Source organism: Hyaena hyaena, unplaced genomic scaffold (genome assembly GCF_003009895.1).
Source record: "Hyaena hyaena isolate Hyena2069 unplaced genomic scaffold, ASM300989v1 scaffold_86, whole genome shotgun sequence".
In the NCBI taxonomy this organism is placed as follows: Eukaryota; Metazoa; Chordata; class Mammalia; order Carnivora; family Hyaenidae; genus Hyaena; species Hyaena hyaena.
In genome coordinates, this window is record NW_024080721.1 from 1088900 (window position 1) to 1109215 (window position 20316).

Consider the following 20316-nt stretch of genomic DNA (forward strand, 5'->3'; position numbering starts at 1 on the left):
TGGATCTAGGCAATGAAAATACAACAGTAAATAAAACAAAAGCTTGAATGTCCACTTCTGGTAAGATGGAGTAGACCTACTTTTCCCTGCTCCTCCTGCTAAATAACTAAAAACTCTAACATTATATATACAAAAGAAAGAAAAACAGACTCTGAAGAGTATTCAGAGAGAAAGCAGAATGGCCTGAGGAACCACACGGTGGTGAATTCCCTGACTTTTCATTTTGCTTCATATATTCCAGATTCGGAGCAAAGAACTGAGTAACAAAAAACATGACCCAATATATACAACTGAAAACATAACCCAATTATATGCTATCTACAAGAAAGTCATTTGAAATACAACCATATAGCCAGGCTGAAATTAAAGGATAGAAAAAGGTGTATCATGCAAGCATTAATCAAATTTTAAAAAAAAGCCTGAGTGGCTATATTAGCATTTGATAATATAGACTTCAGATCAAAGAAAATTACCAGAGACAGGGGATATTATATGTTAATAAAGGGTCAATTCACCAAGAAGACCCAGCAATGGTATATGCACTAAACAAACCTGCAAAATATGTGAGACAAAATCTAATAAAACTGAAAAGATAGAGAAATCCCCAGTTACAGCTGAAGATTTCAACACCATTTTCTCAACAACTGACAGAACCAGACAGAAAACCAAGAAAATTATAGAACTCAACAACTCCACCCACCAAAAAGGTCCAAATGGTATTTATAGAACACTCCAAGACAACAAAATATACATTCTTTCAAGTACCCACAGAACATCTAGCAAAACAAACTATATTCTGGGCCATAAAATAAATCTCAATAAATTTTTAAAAACTTAAATTATATATGATGTGTTTTTAACCACAATAAAATCAAGCCAGAAATCACTAACAGATAGTTAACAGGGAAATCTCCAAACCCTTGGAAACCACACAACACACTTCCAAATAATCCAAGAGTAAAAGTGGGGGCCTCTTAGGGTACCTGGCTGGCTCAACTGGAGGAGCATGCAACTCTTGATCTTGGGGATGTAGAGATTACTTAAACTTTTTTTTTTTTTTTTAAGTGGAGGTCTCGGGGCGCCTGGGTGGCTCAGTCGGTTAAGCATCCAACTTCAGCCCAGGTCATGATCTCACAGCTTGTGGGTTTCAGCCCCACATCAGGCTCTGTGCTGACAGCTCAGAGCCTAGAGCCTGCTTCAGATTCTGTGTCTCCCTCTCTCTCTCTCTCTCTGCCCTCCACCCCCCCCAGCCCCCCACCGCTCATACTCTGTCTCTCTCAAAATTAAATAAACATTTTTTAAAAAATTAAAAAGCATCTTTAAAAACCAAGCAGCTAACATTACATCTAATTATTAAAACTGTGTTCCCAAGATAGGAACTTAGAAAAAACAAGGCAAGTATGTCTGCTCTCACTCATCATATTCAACACAGTATTGAAATATACAATGAGACAACAAAAGGAAATAAAAGGCCTAAGGGGGCGCCTGGGTGGCTCAGTCGGTTAAGCATCCGACTTCAGCTCAGGTCACCATGTCACAGTTTGTGGGTTTGAGCCCCGCGTCGGGCTCTATGCTGACAACTAGCTCCAAGCCTGTTTCGGATTCTGTGTCTCCCTCTCTCTCTGACCCTCCCCTGCTCATGCTGTCTGTCTCTCTCTCGCTGTCTCTCTCTCTCTCTCTCAGAAATAAATGAAATTACATTTAAAAAAAGGAAATAAAAGGCATAGATTGGAAATGAAAAATTAAAACTGTCCCTGTTTGCCAATAACAATGTCTGCAAAGCAAATCCTATTGGAATCTAACCAAACAACAACAAAAACTCCTAAAAGTAATAAATAAGCTCGGCAAGGTCAAAGACTAATGACAAAAATCCAAATCCAATTCTATATAGTAGAAATGAACACAAAGACACTGAAGTATAATAAAACTTACAATTACTCAAAAAAAATCAAGTAGGTACAAATCTAATAACACATGTACGGAATCTATGCTGAAAATGACACAAGTTCATAGACTGGAAGAGACAACATGAGAAAGATGTCAAATCTTCAAAATGATAACTACATTATTTTGTAAAGGAAATTTTGGGATCTGAAGCAAGGCAGAGTTTTTCTATCTCTGACTTAACACTGTTCCTATTAAAGTCTCAGCAAGATATTTAAATCTAGATTTCTGAATACATTTATATGGTAAATATAGACAAGACTATTCTGAAATTTATATGGTAACTAGAAAAGCTAAAAACCATTTTGCTAAAAATAAACCAGGAGGGAAAAAACTGCAAGAAATCGGTCTATTCAATTTCAAGGAGTATTATAGAGCTACAGTCCTCACAACCGTGGTGTTAGTGGGGAGGCAGACACATGGCTCCAGGGAAGAGAAGAACACAGAGACAGACCAACATAAATATGCCCCACTGAATTTTGACAAAGGTACAAAAGCAATTCAAAAGAGGAAAGATGGCTTTTCAACGAAAGGTTCCAGAGCAACTGGACTTCTATCAGCAAAAAAATAAACTTTGACCTAATTCCCATACATTATACAAAAATTAACTCAAAATAGATCACAGACTTAAATGAAAAACAAACAAAAAAAACTACATTATTTTGTAAAGGAAATTTTGGGATCTGAAGCAAGGCAGAGAGTTTTTCTATCTCTGACTTAACACCAAAACCACAATCCATAAAAGGAAAAACTAATCAACTGGACTTCATCAAAATTTAAAACGTCTGATCTGTGAAAGACTCTGTTAAGAGTATAAAAAGACTCAGACTGGGAGAAAATATCTGCAAACCACATACCTAACAAAGGACTATTCTAAGACTATATAAAGAAGTCTCAAAACTCAAAGGTAAAAAAAGCAATCTAATGAGAAAACAGGTAAAAACATAGAGATAGTTTACTGAAGAGGATAAACAGCCAATAAACACATTAAAAGATATCCAACATCTACAGCTGTTAAGGAAATGCAAACCAAAAACTACAATGAGACATCACTATATAACATGTCCAAATGGCTAAGATAAAAAATAGCAACAACATCAAATATTGTCAAGGATGTGGAGAAACTGAATCACTCATAGACTGCTGGCAGAAATACAGAAATGGTACAGCGCCTCCACAAAACAGTTTGGCGGTTTCTTAAAAAAACTAAAAATGTCATCACCATACAATTTAGCAATTGCACTCCCGGAAGTTTATGTCTCAGAGGAATGAAGAGCTGTGTTACCACAAAAGCCTATCCGTAAATGTTCAACAGCTGCATTAAAATAGCCAGAAACTGCAACAACCCAGATGCCCTTCGTGGATAAATAGTTAAACGATACACATATATCATGGATGTACTACTCAGTAAATAAAAAGAAGCAATCTACTGATACATGCAACAACCTGTATGAATCTCCAGAGAATTGTGCTGAATGAAAAAAAAAAAAAAAAAACCAAACACATTTTTCCACTTGATGGAAATGGATTCCATTTCTGCAAGATTCTTGAAATGACAAAATACAGAAATGGGGAACAGATTAGTGGCTGCCAAGTGTTAAGAAGCAGAAATAGGTGGGAAGGAAGTACATGTCCATACAAGGGCAATACGAGATGACAATGTTCTGAATCTTGGGGTACTTGGGTGGCTCACTAGGTTAGGCATCCAACTTTGGCTCAGGGTTGTGATCTAGAGGTGCACAGGTTTGAGCTCCACACTGAGCTGTCTGCTGTCAGCAGAGCCCTCTTGTGTCCCCCACCTCCCACCCCTCTCCTACTTGCACGTGCTCATTCGCTCTCAAAAATAATTTGGCTGGATATGATACTACAGTTTTGCATGAGACTACCACTGAGGGAAATTGGGTAAAGAGTACGTAAGAGCTCTGTATTATTTGTTACAAATGCATGTAAGGCTACAATTATCTCAAAATACATTTAATTAGAGCACACATCCATATATATATATATATATTTTTTTTTTTTTTTTTAAATTAGAGAGAGCGCATGCACAAATTGGGGAGAGGAGCAGAGAGAGAGAAGGAGAAAGAGGGAGGGGGGAGAGGGAAGGAGAGAGACAGACAGACAGACGGGCAGGGGGGCGGGGCGCGGGACTCTTAAGCAGACTCCACGCTCAGCACAAACTCTGATGTGGGGCTCAATCACACGACTCTGGGATCGTGACCTGAGCCAAAATCAAGTCCGACGCTCCACTGACTGAGCCATCCAGGCACCCCTCCGTGTATGCTTTAATTATAACACACAGCCCTCAATTTGGAAGCACACTTTGTCTTTCCATTTGTAATCCTTAAAACATCAACTGAACACTTTTGATTGGTTTACAAAGCGAAAACAAAAACAAAACATACACACACACAGTCCTGCTCCCATGCAACTTCCATTCTACAGGGGTGTGAACAGAACATGAACAAATCAGAGCCAAGCAGTAACAGATGCTATGCAGCAGAACAGAAGGTAGGGGACTAGGAGGGAAGGGGGGTTAGCATGTCACAAAGAGATCACAGGGTGTACTTGGTAAAACACTATCATGAGACCAACACTAATACAGTCAACCAATTTCACGTTATAAACAAAGATTTCAGAAGTGGAAATGAATTAACAAGTTTTTACAGCATTCTCTCCCCATTCTAAGTTCGGCACCCTACAAATCTTTTAAGGGATTAGCTTATAATATGGCAGGTACTGTGCTTTCTCAGATAGTTCTTTACCATTTATGATATCAATCCACTTGAGCAAAACATTCAAGTAAGATCTTCTAAGATTGTCATCACCTTTTAATGGGAGGTAAACTGAAGCGCAGAGTAGGTAACTCTTACCTGCCTAGTTAACCAGCTAGGAAGAGAGAACTGACAACATCCTAAGCATTTTTGTTTACATCCCTAGTATATTTATTTCCTATCACATTCCTCCTTGTATTCGAATGATTTTCACTGGACCTCCCTCCCCGCCACCACCGAAATCGAAATTGTAAAGTACTATGGGAGGAGCCTATTTAAAAAAAATATTTATATATATATATTTTTATAAAATATATAAATATTTTATATTATATATAAAAAATATATATAAAGCTGTAAAAATTGACTTTTCCCATTATTATGCAAATTAACATTAAATAATGTGCATCTTATAAAATCTGAAGGTAATAGTTTTAAGTAGAATGGAACAAGCTACCTTGAATTTCTCCCTGAGGATCTTTGTAATACCACTTTTGCATTGCTTCGTGCATCAATGGAATTGAGACTCCCTTCGCTCTGTGCTCTTGCAGTTTTGATGCCAGTCTCTCATCATCTAGTGCACTATCTTGGAGATAAGCCACCATCTTCTCAGCTTGCTAACAGAAAAACAAAAACATGGAATGAGGAAACAAATGATCCCAAATTAATACCAGTACACATAATAAAAATGCCTACCTTTTTTGAACAACTAGATCTGTGAAAGGTATTACTGTGCAAGAAACACAGCAGGCAACCATTTAATTCTTTCAACAATGTCATGAAAATACGTACTATCCCCATTTTATAGAGCGGGAAACTAAGGCTCAGAGAGGTCAAATCTTGCCCAAAGTCTCAAAACTTTTAACCAGAGCAAACTGAAGTTAAAACACAAACTTGTAAGGATCAAAGCCCAGGCTTCTTCTAATCAACACATTAATAAGATTACTTTTTAAACTAATAAGCCATTGGTCAATTCTGAAGCGTATAAACTAAACCTGTAAAAACATGGGTGTTAATACAACAAAGGCTCAATTAATACAATTACAAAATCTTCTACAAGTTTTACTAAGACACTGCCCGCTTTCTTTCTTTCTTTCTTTCTTCAAGCATTTCCTGCCACCAAGAACCACCTCACAGCAAAGGAAAAATAGATTCTTCTGTAGAAAGCAGCCACCATTTACATTCAACAGAGATACTTAAACTGAGGGAAATCTAGAGACGTGAATAAGATGTTAATATCCTGAGAGTTTAACTATTCCCAGTTACACTCTAGGCAAAAAAATACAGAAGACACTATGCCCATCCACAGCTGCTTGTATTTGCCATTTTTGGCATTCCATTAATTTCCAAAAAGAAAAAAGAAAAGCAAACAGCTAAGGGCAACCTCAGAAGAGAAAAAATAACCTGACATAATGACTACTACATAGCAGAAACTTATAAGCATGAAATGATTTGAAAGACAATTACTCATACAAATAAATACTCGATTTACAAACAACTTTTCCAGTACATAAAATCTAATGCACAAAAGTTCCATTTCCGAATATTCGTATAACGCTTTCCAATTTTTATGGTGGTTTGAGAGGAGAAAAAAAGAATTACATGATTTTTACCTGCTCCAAATGTTTGAGGCCCTCTTCATCATCTGGCTCCGTGGAAGCGCTGCCCATGCCAGGAGCACCTACGACCGGAGTTTCAACCGGCCGCAGGGCAGGCCGAGGACTGGGGGCAGGAGGGGGAAGGATGAGAAGGGGAGAGGCTGCGTCTGAAGGGATCTGTGGCAGGGGCTGCTGGACATCAGAAACCAGTTCTAGAGGAAACAAACACAGAAAAATGAAAAACCTTTAAAGTACAGAGGTTCTCATGAAGAATAACTATATCTCTGTCAAGTTGGGCCATTCACTAAATGGGCTCAACAGAAATGTGAACATGTCAAACACTGCAGCTACTTTTTTTTTTTTTTTAAGTTTATTTTGAGAAAAAAAGAGAGGGAAAGTATGGGTGTATATGTGCACACGCACACAAGTGGGTAAGGGGCACAAAGAGAGAGAGAGAGAATCCCAAGCAGGCTCTGCACTGTCCCCACAGAGCCCGACACAAGCCAGGAGCCCTGAGGTCATGACGTGAGCCAGAATCCAGAGCTGGGGGACGTTTAACGGACTGACCACCCAGGCGGCCCTCACTGCAGCTACTTCTTCTGGAGTAACTCTACACAATGACAAAATGTAAGGATTCAAGGGTCCTCCTGCAGTGCCTGCCTGTGTCACCAGAACATCTGCCCAACAGTGACATGTCTACCTCTTGAAAAGAAACAGAATCAGTCCCAGGCTATCTTTGTAACATGTCTCCCAACAGCAGACCATTAACAAAGCACTGCAAATTTTCTCAAAACTGTCATATCTCATCATCAAAACTTTGATTAAACATATCTGCGTTTCTTTGGAATAAGTACCTATTTCAAGTGATAATAAATATAATTTAATACATTAGTTTTTAGGATAATGGAGAGCACTTGAAGAGTCTACGTGTACAGTGTAAGAAGCTCTTCTCAATAAGAATATAACAGACTGCAAAACAAGTTCTGTTTTGGGTCCTGTTTCTAACCTCTCAGGATGCAGGCTCTTAAGAAAGAAAAGGGGATGGAAGTAATTAGATACAACTGCAGCTTCCCCTTTGAAACCTTGTTTGTTCAATTACAGATAGCTTCTCCACATTCCCATTCCTCTCACTCGCTCCCTTTGCCAAACTTCTTAAAAGAACAGTCTATGCACCGCCACCCACACCTGCTACGCTGTGACTTCCACTTCCACCCATCCAATACAGCTTCTGTCCCAAAGAGAAGCAGTGACTCAAAGCCCCAAACCCAATGGCTTCTCCTACCTAGTCTTCATCATCCGACCTCAGTAGCCTTAGACATTATCTACCCAATCCTAAACTAAAACCTTCTCCTTTCCTTACTTTCCCTCACTCTAGTCCACTCTTGCCTCTGAAGATTCTTCTCTAGCTACTCTTTACCTACCCTCTAAAAATAGGAATTTTGCCCTAGATGCCTGATATACATAAGTTTTATCTCCCATACAGACTATCAATCTGGAGTTTTCATCTTTAATGCACATCTATGAAGCTTTCTCAAAATACACACGTCTGGACTGCATCCTAGAATCTCCTAGAGATGTACATTGAAGAGAAAGAACCACAAGTAACTTGGGGCCACATCGTAACTGAAAAATGACTACTGCATAGTAAGCAGGTCTAAAAATGGACAAGTCGCACAGTGCCTAACAGAGATTCAAATACTTGCTGAATTCACTCTTTAAGCTTTCTTCTAGACATAAAACTATGAAGAGAAATCCTTAGTTTAAGCCCCCAAAATATTAGTCTATTGAGCAAAAAGGATAATAAACACATCTGTTTAACACTGTATTGCTAGGTGAGAAATAGTGCCAGTTGTTTAGGACACTACAGAGGATCCCTCGTGTGGCTTGGGAATGTGGGATGGGGGAGAGAACAGCACATGCTGGGGCACACTTAAGGACCAAACAGGCTGGGGAACAGAGGAAGGAGACAGAAGTGGCACTGAAACTGTACGGAGGCCGGCAAATGCAAGGTCTCACAGGCCGTGTTAATAGTGTGACTTCTTATGGAGACTCAACCCATTAACCCTTCAACATCAGGAATTACCATATCAATTTTAAGTATGTACAAGAAGAAACATGGAAGTAAACTTTAATACTACCTACTAAAATATATGAGCAAAGTAAAACCAACACAGCAATACTAAAGGAGGAGGTCTGTTGTAAGCTTATTCACTAGCAAAGCTGGTAGGACTTCCATAGATACATCCATGTCCTCTTTGGCCTCTTTTGGAACAACAGCATTTAGTGTGGCCTCTGGACATACATCCTGTGGCCACCACACGAAACGAAGGTCCCTGTCTGATGAGAGAATCAAATTACTGCGGAGGATCCTAAACTCTGTCTGCACGACTGATACCGAGGTGGCTATGTCATAACATTCTAGAAAGGGAAACTTCCGAGCTCCACCTTTGCTTCCCGTCTGTTTCGGTGAGTTTTGGGAAGGACACATATGTGGGAAAAGACTAAGTTTCCCAGTAAAATAATCTATTCCAATAATTCACTACTAGAAGCAGCTCTAGGAGGCATAAACAGAAACCTATCTTCTCAGTGATCACTGGCCTGAGCAGAATCCTGTTTTAGCTTATCTACTCTCACAAATACATACCATCCCCTCTGTTGGGCACTTTGGTTGGCAGGCTATTTTCCGTCTGACTCTCTTCCTCAGCTTTTTCTGTCTGCTCAGTTTGGGGTTCCTCTTTCCTTTCAAACTGTGGTGCTTCCTGAGGCTGATGGTCTGGAGGAGTACCTGGTCTCGCAGATGAGGATGACGACTGGGATGTTTCCTCACTAGCTTCTGTAACATGAAGTCATCTTAAATTAACAACTTAGGAAGCTTTTGATTTGATGAAAAGAAGGTAAAAGACAAAAAAAGAGCCTCACCAATTCCTACTCTATCTGTCTTTTCTCCCTCTTTCCTGTTTGTCTTATCAGGTTCTTTGGCTTCTTCATTATGGCTGCTCTCAGAATCCGAGCACTCCCCGCCTTCCTCTACAGGCCGGAAGTCCATCTCCTGCTCTTCTGGAATCGGCTCTTTCTGTACTTTCTGTATCAAGAAAACAAAGCCAAAGGTCAAAAATACATTTGGCTTTGGTGGAAGGTCAGTGTCTATCATGACACTTAAGAGAGATTTCCCACCTTCAGAGAGAGGAATGCTCCAGAGGAGTCAAACGTGCCCATCTCTTCTTCGGCATCGTCCAGGCACCACTCGGGCAAGCTGTCCCGGTCGTCATCCATGCTTCCACTGCCAGAGCGCACCCTTCGGTAGCCCCGCTCATCGTCCCGATCTCGAAAATCAAACTCAAACCTTCGCCGTCGTTCCACGTGTTCCCGCCAGCCTGCAGAGCGAGGGCCATCTGGGATGAGGAGGGTACAAACCTTAGAAAACTTTCATGACAGCATTTGAAAAAGAAAATCATGAACAGGAAATAAAGAAGAAAACTATGACTAACTGTGAAATCAAATGGATCAATCTACTAAAGAGAAAACTGGGCAAATTAAATGAAGTTCAGAGCTTATCATAGGAATGATGTCACTAAGTGACAATAGTGGTTATCTTCATTTAAGTACTGAGCCACACAATATACTCTACAGCCTTGAAAGATAAATTTAAAACAAAATTACTTTTAAAGGACACCTGACTCAAAGTACACACTTTGGATAAGCTTTGGGGATCTGACCGAAACTCCAGTTAGCCATTCACATGGTACACTCCTAGCCCAGATTTCTAACGCTGGGTACTTTTCCATACTCAAGTCCATGCTTCCCATTAGCAGGTGTTACACATTTTCCTTCTTCTCATAAAAATATCATCCTTTATGGATAAAACCAATCCTCTATGTCAATTCCTAATATCAAACTCACGCTAACTTGCTACTGCCAAGATCCCAGTTGTAATTCTGATTCCCAACAAAAAGTCATGGAATTAGAGCACTGACAAACGTCAAAGATCTTATATAGTCCACTATCCTAATTTTACAGTTTAAGAAACAAAAATTCTGATAGAAATAACGTGCATAATGGCAAAGCAGAACTAGAACTGAATTCTGCATCCACTACTGCTTTTTCCACAACAGCAGGCTCACTTTCCTTTCCCATAACTCTCACTTCTTAACTCTCCCCAGGGAGTTTTTATTTCTGTAAAATACCCCCAGGGACATTCCTAAATCCACCCTAGCATACAGTTTATTACATCTACTTTCCAAAAGAAAGACTGCATAAGAATAAAAGACATCAGTTAAGGTATTTAAAAAAAGGGGGGGGGTGGCGGGGAGATCTTGTTAATATCTGACAAACCTGAATCTAAGAGAATCTTAAAAAGAGAGGCAAGTTTTAACCTATTAAAATTTCCCTTCTTTGAATGCTTTCTCTGTGGGAGATACAGAAAAGAAATGAGCCAAAGTTAAATGTTCTTACTACGGAGGCTCAATTTGCTAAAACTAGCAATCTAAAAATCAAACTGAAAATGAGAAGGCAAACATTAACAGCCCCAAAAGAGGTAGCTACTTGTAAGTCACTCACAAAAAAGGTAAGAAAACATTATTCCCACACTCCCTTAACAACAATTACCTCCTATGAAAACTAAGGAACTTTATATCCAGTTTGCTTATATGCAAACCTAGAATCATTACTCAAAAGAAGTATTCATGATCCAATGTTGAATTCCTGAGAACTCTACTACTATCATTTCTAAACCGTCTGTTAAGTATGCACCATGATAGGGATCTATCCTTCTAGGCATCTGGCTCATGTTTTCTTCTTACTGAGTTTCTTAAGTTGAGCTTCCAGAGTGGATGCTTAGCTGTCCTTAACCTTAATAGCTGCATCTCCATCCAGTTTTGAGACCTACTTAAACTAAATACAGCAGATAAGGCACATCTATAGCTTTTTAAGACCAACCACTGCTTTTTAAGGCCTTACAACATCAGAATAAAAGTCTGCTACAATTTTTATAATATAAAAACCAGTCAAAAGTCATTATATTTAAACTTTTAATCAAGTCATAAAAGAATAAGTATAATCTAAGAAATGTTAACAGTAATTTATAACAACTGACATAATCAGACTTCACTTTTAATATGCTGTTGAAAAAGCAGATAGTGTTCTTTTTAAAAAATGCTTATTTCCACTGATTTTTCACCCCCATATATTGTTACATACCCCAAACTGTCTTTTAAAAATATATCAATATAAAATTTGGAGAAATTGTTAAGTTAATGACAAATAAATCGGACATGGAAATCATATATCAAGGAGAAAGATTTAAGAAAAAGACAACATGTATCCAAAATCAAAGTTGTTGGGGTTAAGAGGGTCAGTGGTAGAAGTATATGCTAAAATATTACTTTAACTCCCTTATTAAAGAGATTCTATTAAGAATCAACATCAGATGTTTGGGCTCACAAACACTGTTGATCTTCCAAAACATTCACCTTGTTTGTTTTTGATCAGCTGGAATTTTTCTTCTTGCTCAGTCCAGATCCTGTCCATTCTTTCACTGAATGCTTGTTGGGAACATAGTCTACAAACCCTTTTGCTCACAGGCAAGCTCAGCACAAAATGCCGTGATGTCTTGAAGAGAACTGTAACATTTGGTTGCCCAGCACTCAGACTGATAAGAACTGCCTAGATAACTGTGATGTAAACAATGCCTACTAATGACAGAAAACTCACCTATAAGGCAGCCATGAGGAGTTGGGATAAAAGCATCAAAACCCTATCCAAAGATGAACTTCACTATGTTTCTACTTATCTACACAAAGCACTCTGAATGCCTGCTATGTTTACTCAGACTGAGACTAGTGCTAATAACTTGATTTAAGATGTAAATGCAAACAGCTTATGACTTCTTCTATGAAAAATAAGCTTCTTTGGGATATGGTTGATAGCTAAAATAATGTTATGCACATGAAATTCACAAGGCAAATATAAACTCTCTCTGCTTCAGTTCGGCATGACCCCACGATCAAACTACAGTGGCATCTGATTATCATGAGGCATGGAATCAGCACTTTGGTAGGGGATGAACTTTGACACAAAGCACCAGTGTCTTCAATTACCAGCATATCTAATGTCAGGGAAGAACAGTTTGAAGCATTCTTAAGAGTCAAACAGAAGAACTTACAAAACCACTAATCACTACTATTCTCTCTCCTTTTTCTAAAGTTAGAAGGACAAAAGAATGAACTTGTGATTACGTTTTTGACCTGGGTTTAAAGTTTATTCTTCAAATAAGCATAAATCACATTTTCAGGACAAAAAACAATTTGAAAGAATAAATCCTTTATTATGCAGGAAAAATATCCATTTTAGTGGGAGCACATATTCCTTAGTGAGCATATAATTATACATGTATAAGTTTTAAAGCATGCTGAAAAAGACAGATTAAGCATTACACAAAACCAAATGAAACCCATTTACATTTCTGCAGCTAAGGGTAGGTGTTTCCCATGAACACTATTTGCTGCAGAAAAATAAAGATGATTTTCATCAAATGAACAGATGTGAGGAATTTTCATGTTGAAATTTTTTTGTAGTAGTAAGACAGAGTATGAGGACATAAAGTAATTGACGCCTTTTTTTTTTTTTTAAACCAGCTTACCTCTTCTACTTAATCCATAAAAATTTCCTTACTAAATACTCACTTATTTTGGTCTCTGTGCACTCACTCAACAGAATTCTTACCAGGACTGTGAGGCCGCCACCTCTCTCCATCCCTTCTTGATCCAGCTAGTCGCCAACCTCCATCTTCATCTTCTCCATTTTGTTCCTCTCTAAAAATACGCCAATTTTCACTTTCTGATCGTATAAATTCATGCTTTCTTCCCACCGATGTTGGTCCACCTTCCTCAAAATTTGGTCTCCCTGTAATGAAAATAAGTAAACATGTGCCTTGGCCACTGAGGATTCTGAAAACAGACTGGACTGCTCAAATCAAGCTTTTGTGCAAATGTGTCGATTTCAACATTAAGGCAGTGTAAATAAAATAATTGCAGATATATGCATATATTATTAGACACATTTCTTAAAGTTTAATGTACACAGACTGGACAATTATTTTTTAAATAATACATACATTTAAAAAAAAAAAAAAAAGGGTAGGGGCGCCTGGGTGGCTCGGTCGGTCAAGCGTCTAACTTCGGCTCAGATCATGATCTCACAGTTTGTGGGTTCAAGCCCCACGTCGGGCTCTGTGCTGACAGCTAGCTCAGAGCCTGGAGCCTGTCTCTGGATTCTGTATGTCTCTCTCTCTCTCTCTGACCCTCCCCTGCTCATGCTTTCTCTCTCTCTCTCTCAGAAATAAATAAAACATTAAAAACAGATTTTTTTAAAAAAGGGTATGCAATGAAAACTGAATCAACCTTCCTCAACCAGTACATGCTACTTTTTTAAAAATCATATATTTTCAATTATATCTTAATTTAATTAACTTCTATTGGTGATTCTTCCCCAAAAGGATATCTGTAAAATTCAACTTGTCTTTTATCCTAAAACACACTGTAAACTCAAATGTAGAGAGTATGAACTATAATTTTTCATTTACTCTAACAGCTATTACATTATAGACATACAACAAATTGCTTCAGAACAGAATTTAAAGCTAAGCTGTGTGTAACCTAATGTATATTAAGAGTCCTTTAATGGTGAAAGAGAGCCTGGTATACCAAGTAAACGAAACTGGTATTTTCAAAGGACCAGACAAATCCAAACTGTACAAATTCTTTAGTCACCACCCCACATGTTCTAACACAATTCATAAAAACAGATCATATAAAATCTCACGTTAAATTAGCTGAAAATCCAGAACATACACTGATATCTTCCATTTATAACAATTAAAAAGTTACATATACTTCATGACAGCCTCAATTCTTTCCACTAAACCACAGTGAAAGTGAAGAATGTCATAGTTCCATCTGAAAATGAGGGAATTCTAATGTTTTGTCATTCTCATATATACCATTTCACATGTAGTAAGATTCAATATCCTGTCTGCCCAAAACAGTAGGTTGTTACCAAGTTATTATTCTACTGAAGGATAAAACACCTGACAATTGCGGGGAGGGGTGGGTGGTGTCTGCAAGTATTTGCTGGGCAAAATATTACCTGCTTTCTTATTATAGCAGACAGCTCCAAAAACAGCCCCCAACAAGCCCTGCCTTCTAGCTTTTGTGTAATCCCCTCACCTGAAGTGTGCGCTGCATTTATTGACTGGCTCCCAACAAAGAGAATACAGGAGAAATAAGATGTCACTGCCAATACAGAGTTACATACGACTGTGAATTCCCCCTGGGATGCTCTCCTCCAAGGCAATCCAGCTGCCATCCTTACAGGGCAAAGAACTGAGGCTTGCCAACAGCCACAAGAGTGCGCTCAAAAATGGATCCAACCCCAGTCAAGCCTTCAGATGACTGCAGGCCTGGCTAACACCTTGATGGCAGCCTTACAGCCTCAGGAAAGACTCAGATCAGAGCCATCCAGCTATGATGCTCCTTCCTGACCCACAGAAACTAAGATAATAAATGTTTGCTGTCACTAAGTTTTGAGGTAATTTTGTTACACAGCCATAGATAATAAAAACACTCATTTGTAAGACTTATTCTTCATAACAATCCTCAGTATTTGCTGAGAATATTGAGGCTCAAAAAGATAACGTAAGTGAACTGTCCAAAATCACACACCACTATTTGAATAGCATAGACAGGACTCAAATGTTGATCTGACACATTCAACAAATATGTCTTGCACATTAAGTGCCAAGTTGTATGAATTCAAGCACCGATATATTCCATGTTTGCCGTTGGGTTAGAAGGCCTTCCAGGTTCTCTTGCTCAGAAGAGGAGCAATCCATTTTACACAGTACCACATCTAGTGATATGACCTGATGAAAAATGAAGTTATGCTCACAAAAAAGAAACCTACAGAAATCCCTAACACATAAAAAGAGGTACAGACCTATATAGATAAATGATGGGAAATGGCTTTTAAACCATGTAATCAGTCAGTTACAAGCAATATGTGCCAGGTACCATGCAACTGATTTGGGAATACAGTAGTAATCACATGATGGATGAGCTAAACACACTCACTTTCTTTCACCTACTTTTAAACTAAGCCTTTGAAAAAGTAATCAACATACCAAAGTAAGCAAAGAGCATGAATGGCAAAATGCTTAACTCATCAAAAACTGGTCACTAATTCTAACAGATAATAAACTGCAAAAATATTAAAATTAAAAATAAAAATACTAGTAATCCCTCATTCTGAGAAACGGAATTCTATCTGTAGTTAGCTTTTACATAACTTTCTATTTTTATATAGTTGTGATCAGTATACCCACTATTTTGTAATCTACTTTTCTTCTATAACAAATATTTCTCTGTGATTATACATCTTCCTAATAATACAAATAGTTATATATATATGAGGTATAACTTGCTGCTACAGCATAATCTACTACATTATTCCCCACTGGACATTTACTTTATCACCATTTTTTTCGTGAACGATAGATAAAGTAAGAAATATCTGCTTTTCTGAACTAGGTCTTCTGAAAAAAAAGAAACTTCACAGAGTGAAATTACTAGTAAATGACAGACTTCATCCACTGATACGACTTTATCCCCCCTCAAAAAAGGGGTCAACTCACCACACTATTTTATATTATGAACACTAAAGTGCTGCTATCCTTTTAAAACCTTTACTACTTTAATAGTTAGTTATATAAATAGTATACTAATGTGGCTCAAAGATGAATTTTTCATATCAAAGATTTTTTCATGTTGTTTAAACCTTACGTCCTTTATTAATTATTTGCATTTTTATTTTACATTAACAGCTTCTTTACCTTTGTAACTGTCAAGTCCTACATATACTTTTCATATTAGTACCTAAGAATAAGAAGGAAAAAAAAAAAAAAAAAACAGGACAGAAAGGGATGTTTTTCAAGCTTAGTTGGTAGAGTGTGTGACTGTTGATCTCGGGGTTGTAAGATGAGCCCCCGTTGGGTGTAGGGATTACTCAAAAATAAAATGTTAAGAGATGCCTAGGTGGTTCAGTCAGTTGAGCATGTGACTTCTGATTTTGGCTTGTGATGATCCCAGATAGTTGGATCGAGCCCCGTGTCAGGCTCCTCACTGAGCCCAAAGCCTGCTTGGGATTTTCTATTCCTCTGCCCCTTCCCTGCTCTCGCGCACGCGCATTCACTCTCGCTCGCTCGCTCTCTCTCTCTCTCAAGTAAAAGAAATAATAACAAAATCTTTTAAATAAGATAAAATCTTTTTTTATGTTTTTTTTTTTTTCCTGAGAGACAGAGAGAGAGAGAGGAAGCAGGGGAGGGGCAGAGAGAGAGGGAGATACAGAATTTGAAGGAGGCTCCAGGCTCTGAGACAGCTGTCAGCACAGAGCCCAACATGGGGCTCGAACCCATTAACTATGTGATCATGACCAGACTGAAAGTCAGACGCTTAACCGACTAAGCCACCCAGGCACCCCAATCTTTTAAAAAATGGAGGGGGCAAAAATAGGGAAAATACAGGAAGGAAAAAATCTGGCTTTTCTACTTACTAAAAATTATCTTGTAATTTTCAACTTCATAAAGCCTCAATGCCTATGCCACTCCTTGTTCCAAAAGAGGATTTGAGACAGATATTCTGAAGTTAAAGAAGAACACAGTCCTGAACAAAAAATAAAGATCTTGTAGTCCCTACACCTGATTTTAAATTTTGGCTCCAATTCTGATCTATATACCTAGACACGAAGGAGGGGAGGGGAGGGGAGGGGAGGGAAGGAAAGTCCAACTCCCAGTTTGATAGAGAGAGGGTGTGAGTGTGTACTGAGGTAAGGCCGCCCACTCTAGGTGAAAAATTCTGTGACAACGGGGTTCAAATTTTGTTAATGAGTGCTTGTTTCCACAAAATTAATTCCTAAAGCTGCAACAAACTTTCTGACATCAAATATCACATAATTAGTAACTACAATAGATAAAGTGACAGACAACTTCTCCTGTGAACCAAGGAAAGCCAGAATAATACAATTCCGGCATGCCACATACCCCACATGCAAGCGCAAGGTTGGTGGAGTTCTGTCTTTGGGAGTTGTCATTTTCACAAGAGAAAGGTGAAACAAATTCAGTAACTTTTGAGTGTACTTCATTCCTCTCCTCCACCCTCTCTGTGAACACTTATTATGAAGTATAACATTCTTGCCAAAAAGTATATAAATCACCAATGTACAATTCAATAGTTTCCATAAAGCAAATATATCCATGAGATATTTTTTCATTTATTTTTTCATTTTTGAGAGCGAGCTTGAGCACGCAGAAGAGGGGCAGAGAGAGAGACAGAGACAGAGACAGAGAGCCTGAAGCTGGCTCTGTGCTGAGAGTAGATAGCCCAATGCGAGGCTCAAACTCACGAACTGCGAGATCATGACCTGACCTGAAGTCGGACCCTTAACCAACTGAGCCACCCAGACACCCCCACATCACTAAGATTTTAAAAAAGAAAATACCAGGAGCCCTCAAAAGTCTTCATGTCCCCCAAGTCAACCCTTCCCAAGGTAAGCACTATTTCCCACTATCTCTAAAAACTAGTTTTGCCATTTTTCAATTTTTTTATGCCAATAACTACATACAGAAGATTCTTTTGCACTGCTGTACAGGACCTCACTGTATGGGCAGACCACTCTTCCTCTGCTCATTTAGGTTGTTTCTAGTTTTTTGCTATTATGAACTGTGCTGCTATGAACATAAGAAGTTTGGGGAATATATGCTTGCATTTCTGTTGGTATATATCCACGAGTGAAATAAGGTATATTCAACTTTAGTAGTACCAAATATTTTCCCAGGGAAAATACCTTTTTTTTTTTTTTTACCTGTTTGTTTTACTCAAACCTCTAGCACACATTAACATGAGTGCCTCCTCTATGGACAAATACAATTAAAGATGTAGGATTAAAAATAAACAAGAGACTTAAACATAGCACCTATCCACCAGGTCCAGGGACACACATGTAAACCTGATTAGTACAGTTGAAAAATTGCATCTAATCCTTGTAATACCAAGAGTTAAGTTAAACATCATCATCTCTATTGTTCTTATGAGGAACGGGATAGCTGTAGGGGTTTCCCAAGGTCACATAGCTGAGTGGTGCCCAAATTAGAAATAAAACATAGGTTTACTCATTTATGTGAATAAGTCATAAGTGGGTTTACTCACAAACTTAACCTATCAGAAGCAGCAAAAATTCTAGAAAAACTAACGCAGAAAGTGGAAGCTCTGGGATCAAAGTCTAAGAAACTCTAAAAGGGCAACTTTTGGTACAGCTTGGAGACAAAGACTAACAACATCTCTAAAACGGAAAGATGGAACTAAATCTATTAATCTTCTAGCAGGAATGATGCCAAAATGTATATCCCTGAAAAAATGTTATGACCAATTCCTTCAATATAAAAATTTTACTCTAGAAATTATTTTGAAAAGAAAAAAAAATGACCTCAAGCACCCTTTAATAAATATGCATTTCTAGAGCACCTGGCTGGCTTAGTCAGTAGAGTATGTGCCTCTTGATCAAGGGGGTTATGAGTTCAACCCCATGTTGGGGTATGGAATTTACTTAAAAATAAAAATCTAAAAAAAAATTATCTATATAATGCACATACTATTCCAATTACTACTAATACAATTAATAATTACACTGCATGCAAGAATTGCTCTAAAACATTAAAATAATTAATCTCTTATAACCTAAATGATTACAGAGGGTTTGCACTTGTGTAGATCTGGGTGGGGAGTGAAAGTGTCAAAGAGAATTTCATCTCTATAATTTGTTTTAAAAAAAACACATACATTTGTGTATTCCTGATGTAATTTAAAATAAAAGCTAAAGATTAAAAGTCATTCCTGGGCAGCTGAGAGAGTGATACCTAAAGTTCCTTTCGTGTCCACAAAGAAGTCTACAGGGGCCAGTGAGGACATTCACAAGGCCTTCCCTAGCATTTCAAGCCAAAGACTTTCTCCTCCTTCCTAACATCAGCACCACAATACAGCTGAGTAACCACATATTTTAGTTAACTTCATCTTAAAATCTTAACAGACTAACCTGTGAACAAGAGTTAGATGTAAATGTAACTGAATAATTTATAAATTTAATGCCTGACCCAAATATTCCTAACCTACAGTTAACACGTGAACATGGAGGCTATGAATCCTTGAATTAGAAGCATATTATTATGCTGGCATGTTTTCTTTAATCAGGGGAAAGGATCTAGGTTTTTGTAAGAGTCTTAAAGGTATCTGTGACCTCCAAAGGATAAAGATACACAAATCTAAAATGCATTTTCTTCTAGTCAATATAGCAAACATGACTGTTCCACAACCAAAGTATACTATCTCTATAACACATGTTACAGTGTTATGTTCTTACATCAACAGTAACTGGAGATGTATAAAAGGTGCTAAACTGCAAATGTACTACATACATAAACATTTTGTCAACAGCAGTAAATACTTGGTTGTTTCTGACTTACTATGTTAAGTCTAAACAGGACTCTTCTAAGAAAAAAATTAAATTAAAATGTAATATTGGTTTTAGTCTGGTCTAATTGAGTAGACTTCCTAAGGAGAAAGAGCAGTAAAAGGGCACCTGTGTGCATGTTTGACTCACAGCCAAAAATGGTGTTTATGGAAAACTTCAGATGGAGCAAAGAGGCATTCAGCCAATAAAATCTACAGCTGTGAGACTTGGAACTTACAAGTGCCCAAACTCCAAAAGCAAAAATGGAATTATGGGACAGACTTTGAAGCTTGTTTATGCGCAAATTTTTCTAGTAAGAAACTTTGTATTCCTCTATTCAGATATATATTCTCCGATCAACACTAAAAATATTTTCTAACACCAGAGAAAATAGCAAAAGGAAATCCCATCCAGGTGTTGATATTTACTCCCCCACCCCCACAGTTAAT

The 20316-nt window shown here is 38.0% G+C and overlaps 1 protein-coding gene across 4 annotated transcripts in view; it reads right to left on the reverse strand.

The window, feature by feature from the left end:
* The window catches only part of GIGYF2 (GRB10 interacting GYF protein 2), a 138061-nt gene that overhangs the window by 40436 nt on the left and 77309 nt on the right, over positions 1–20316 (reverse strand). For 3 of the 4 annotated variants that reach the window (XM_039234494.1, XM_039234493.1, XM_039234492.1), the window contains 6 exons: positions 13037–13216; positions 9491–9708; positions 9236–9398; positions 8961–9149; positions 6332–6528; positions 5176–5335 (listed from right to left, as the gene is read on the reverse strand). In XM_039234494.1, coding sequence (XP_039090425.1) covers positions 5176–5335; positions 6332–6528; positions 8961–9149; positions 9236–9398; positions 9491–9708; positions 13037–13216 — 1107 coding nt within the window. Of the gene's footprint in view, positions 1–5175; positions 5336–6331; positions 6529–8960; positions 9150–9235; positions 9399–9490; positions 9709–11784; positions 11906–13036; positions 13217–20316 lie in introns of those variants that run through there. The other variant, XM_039234495.1, reaches the window with a different exon arrangement.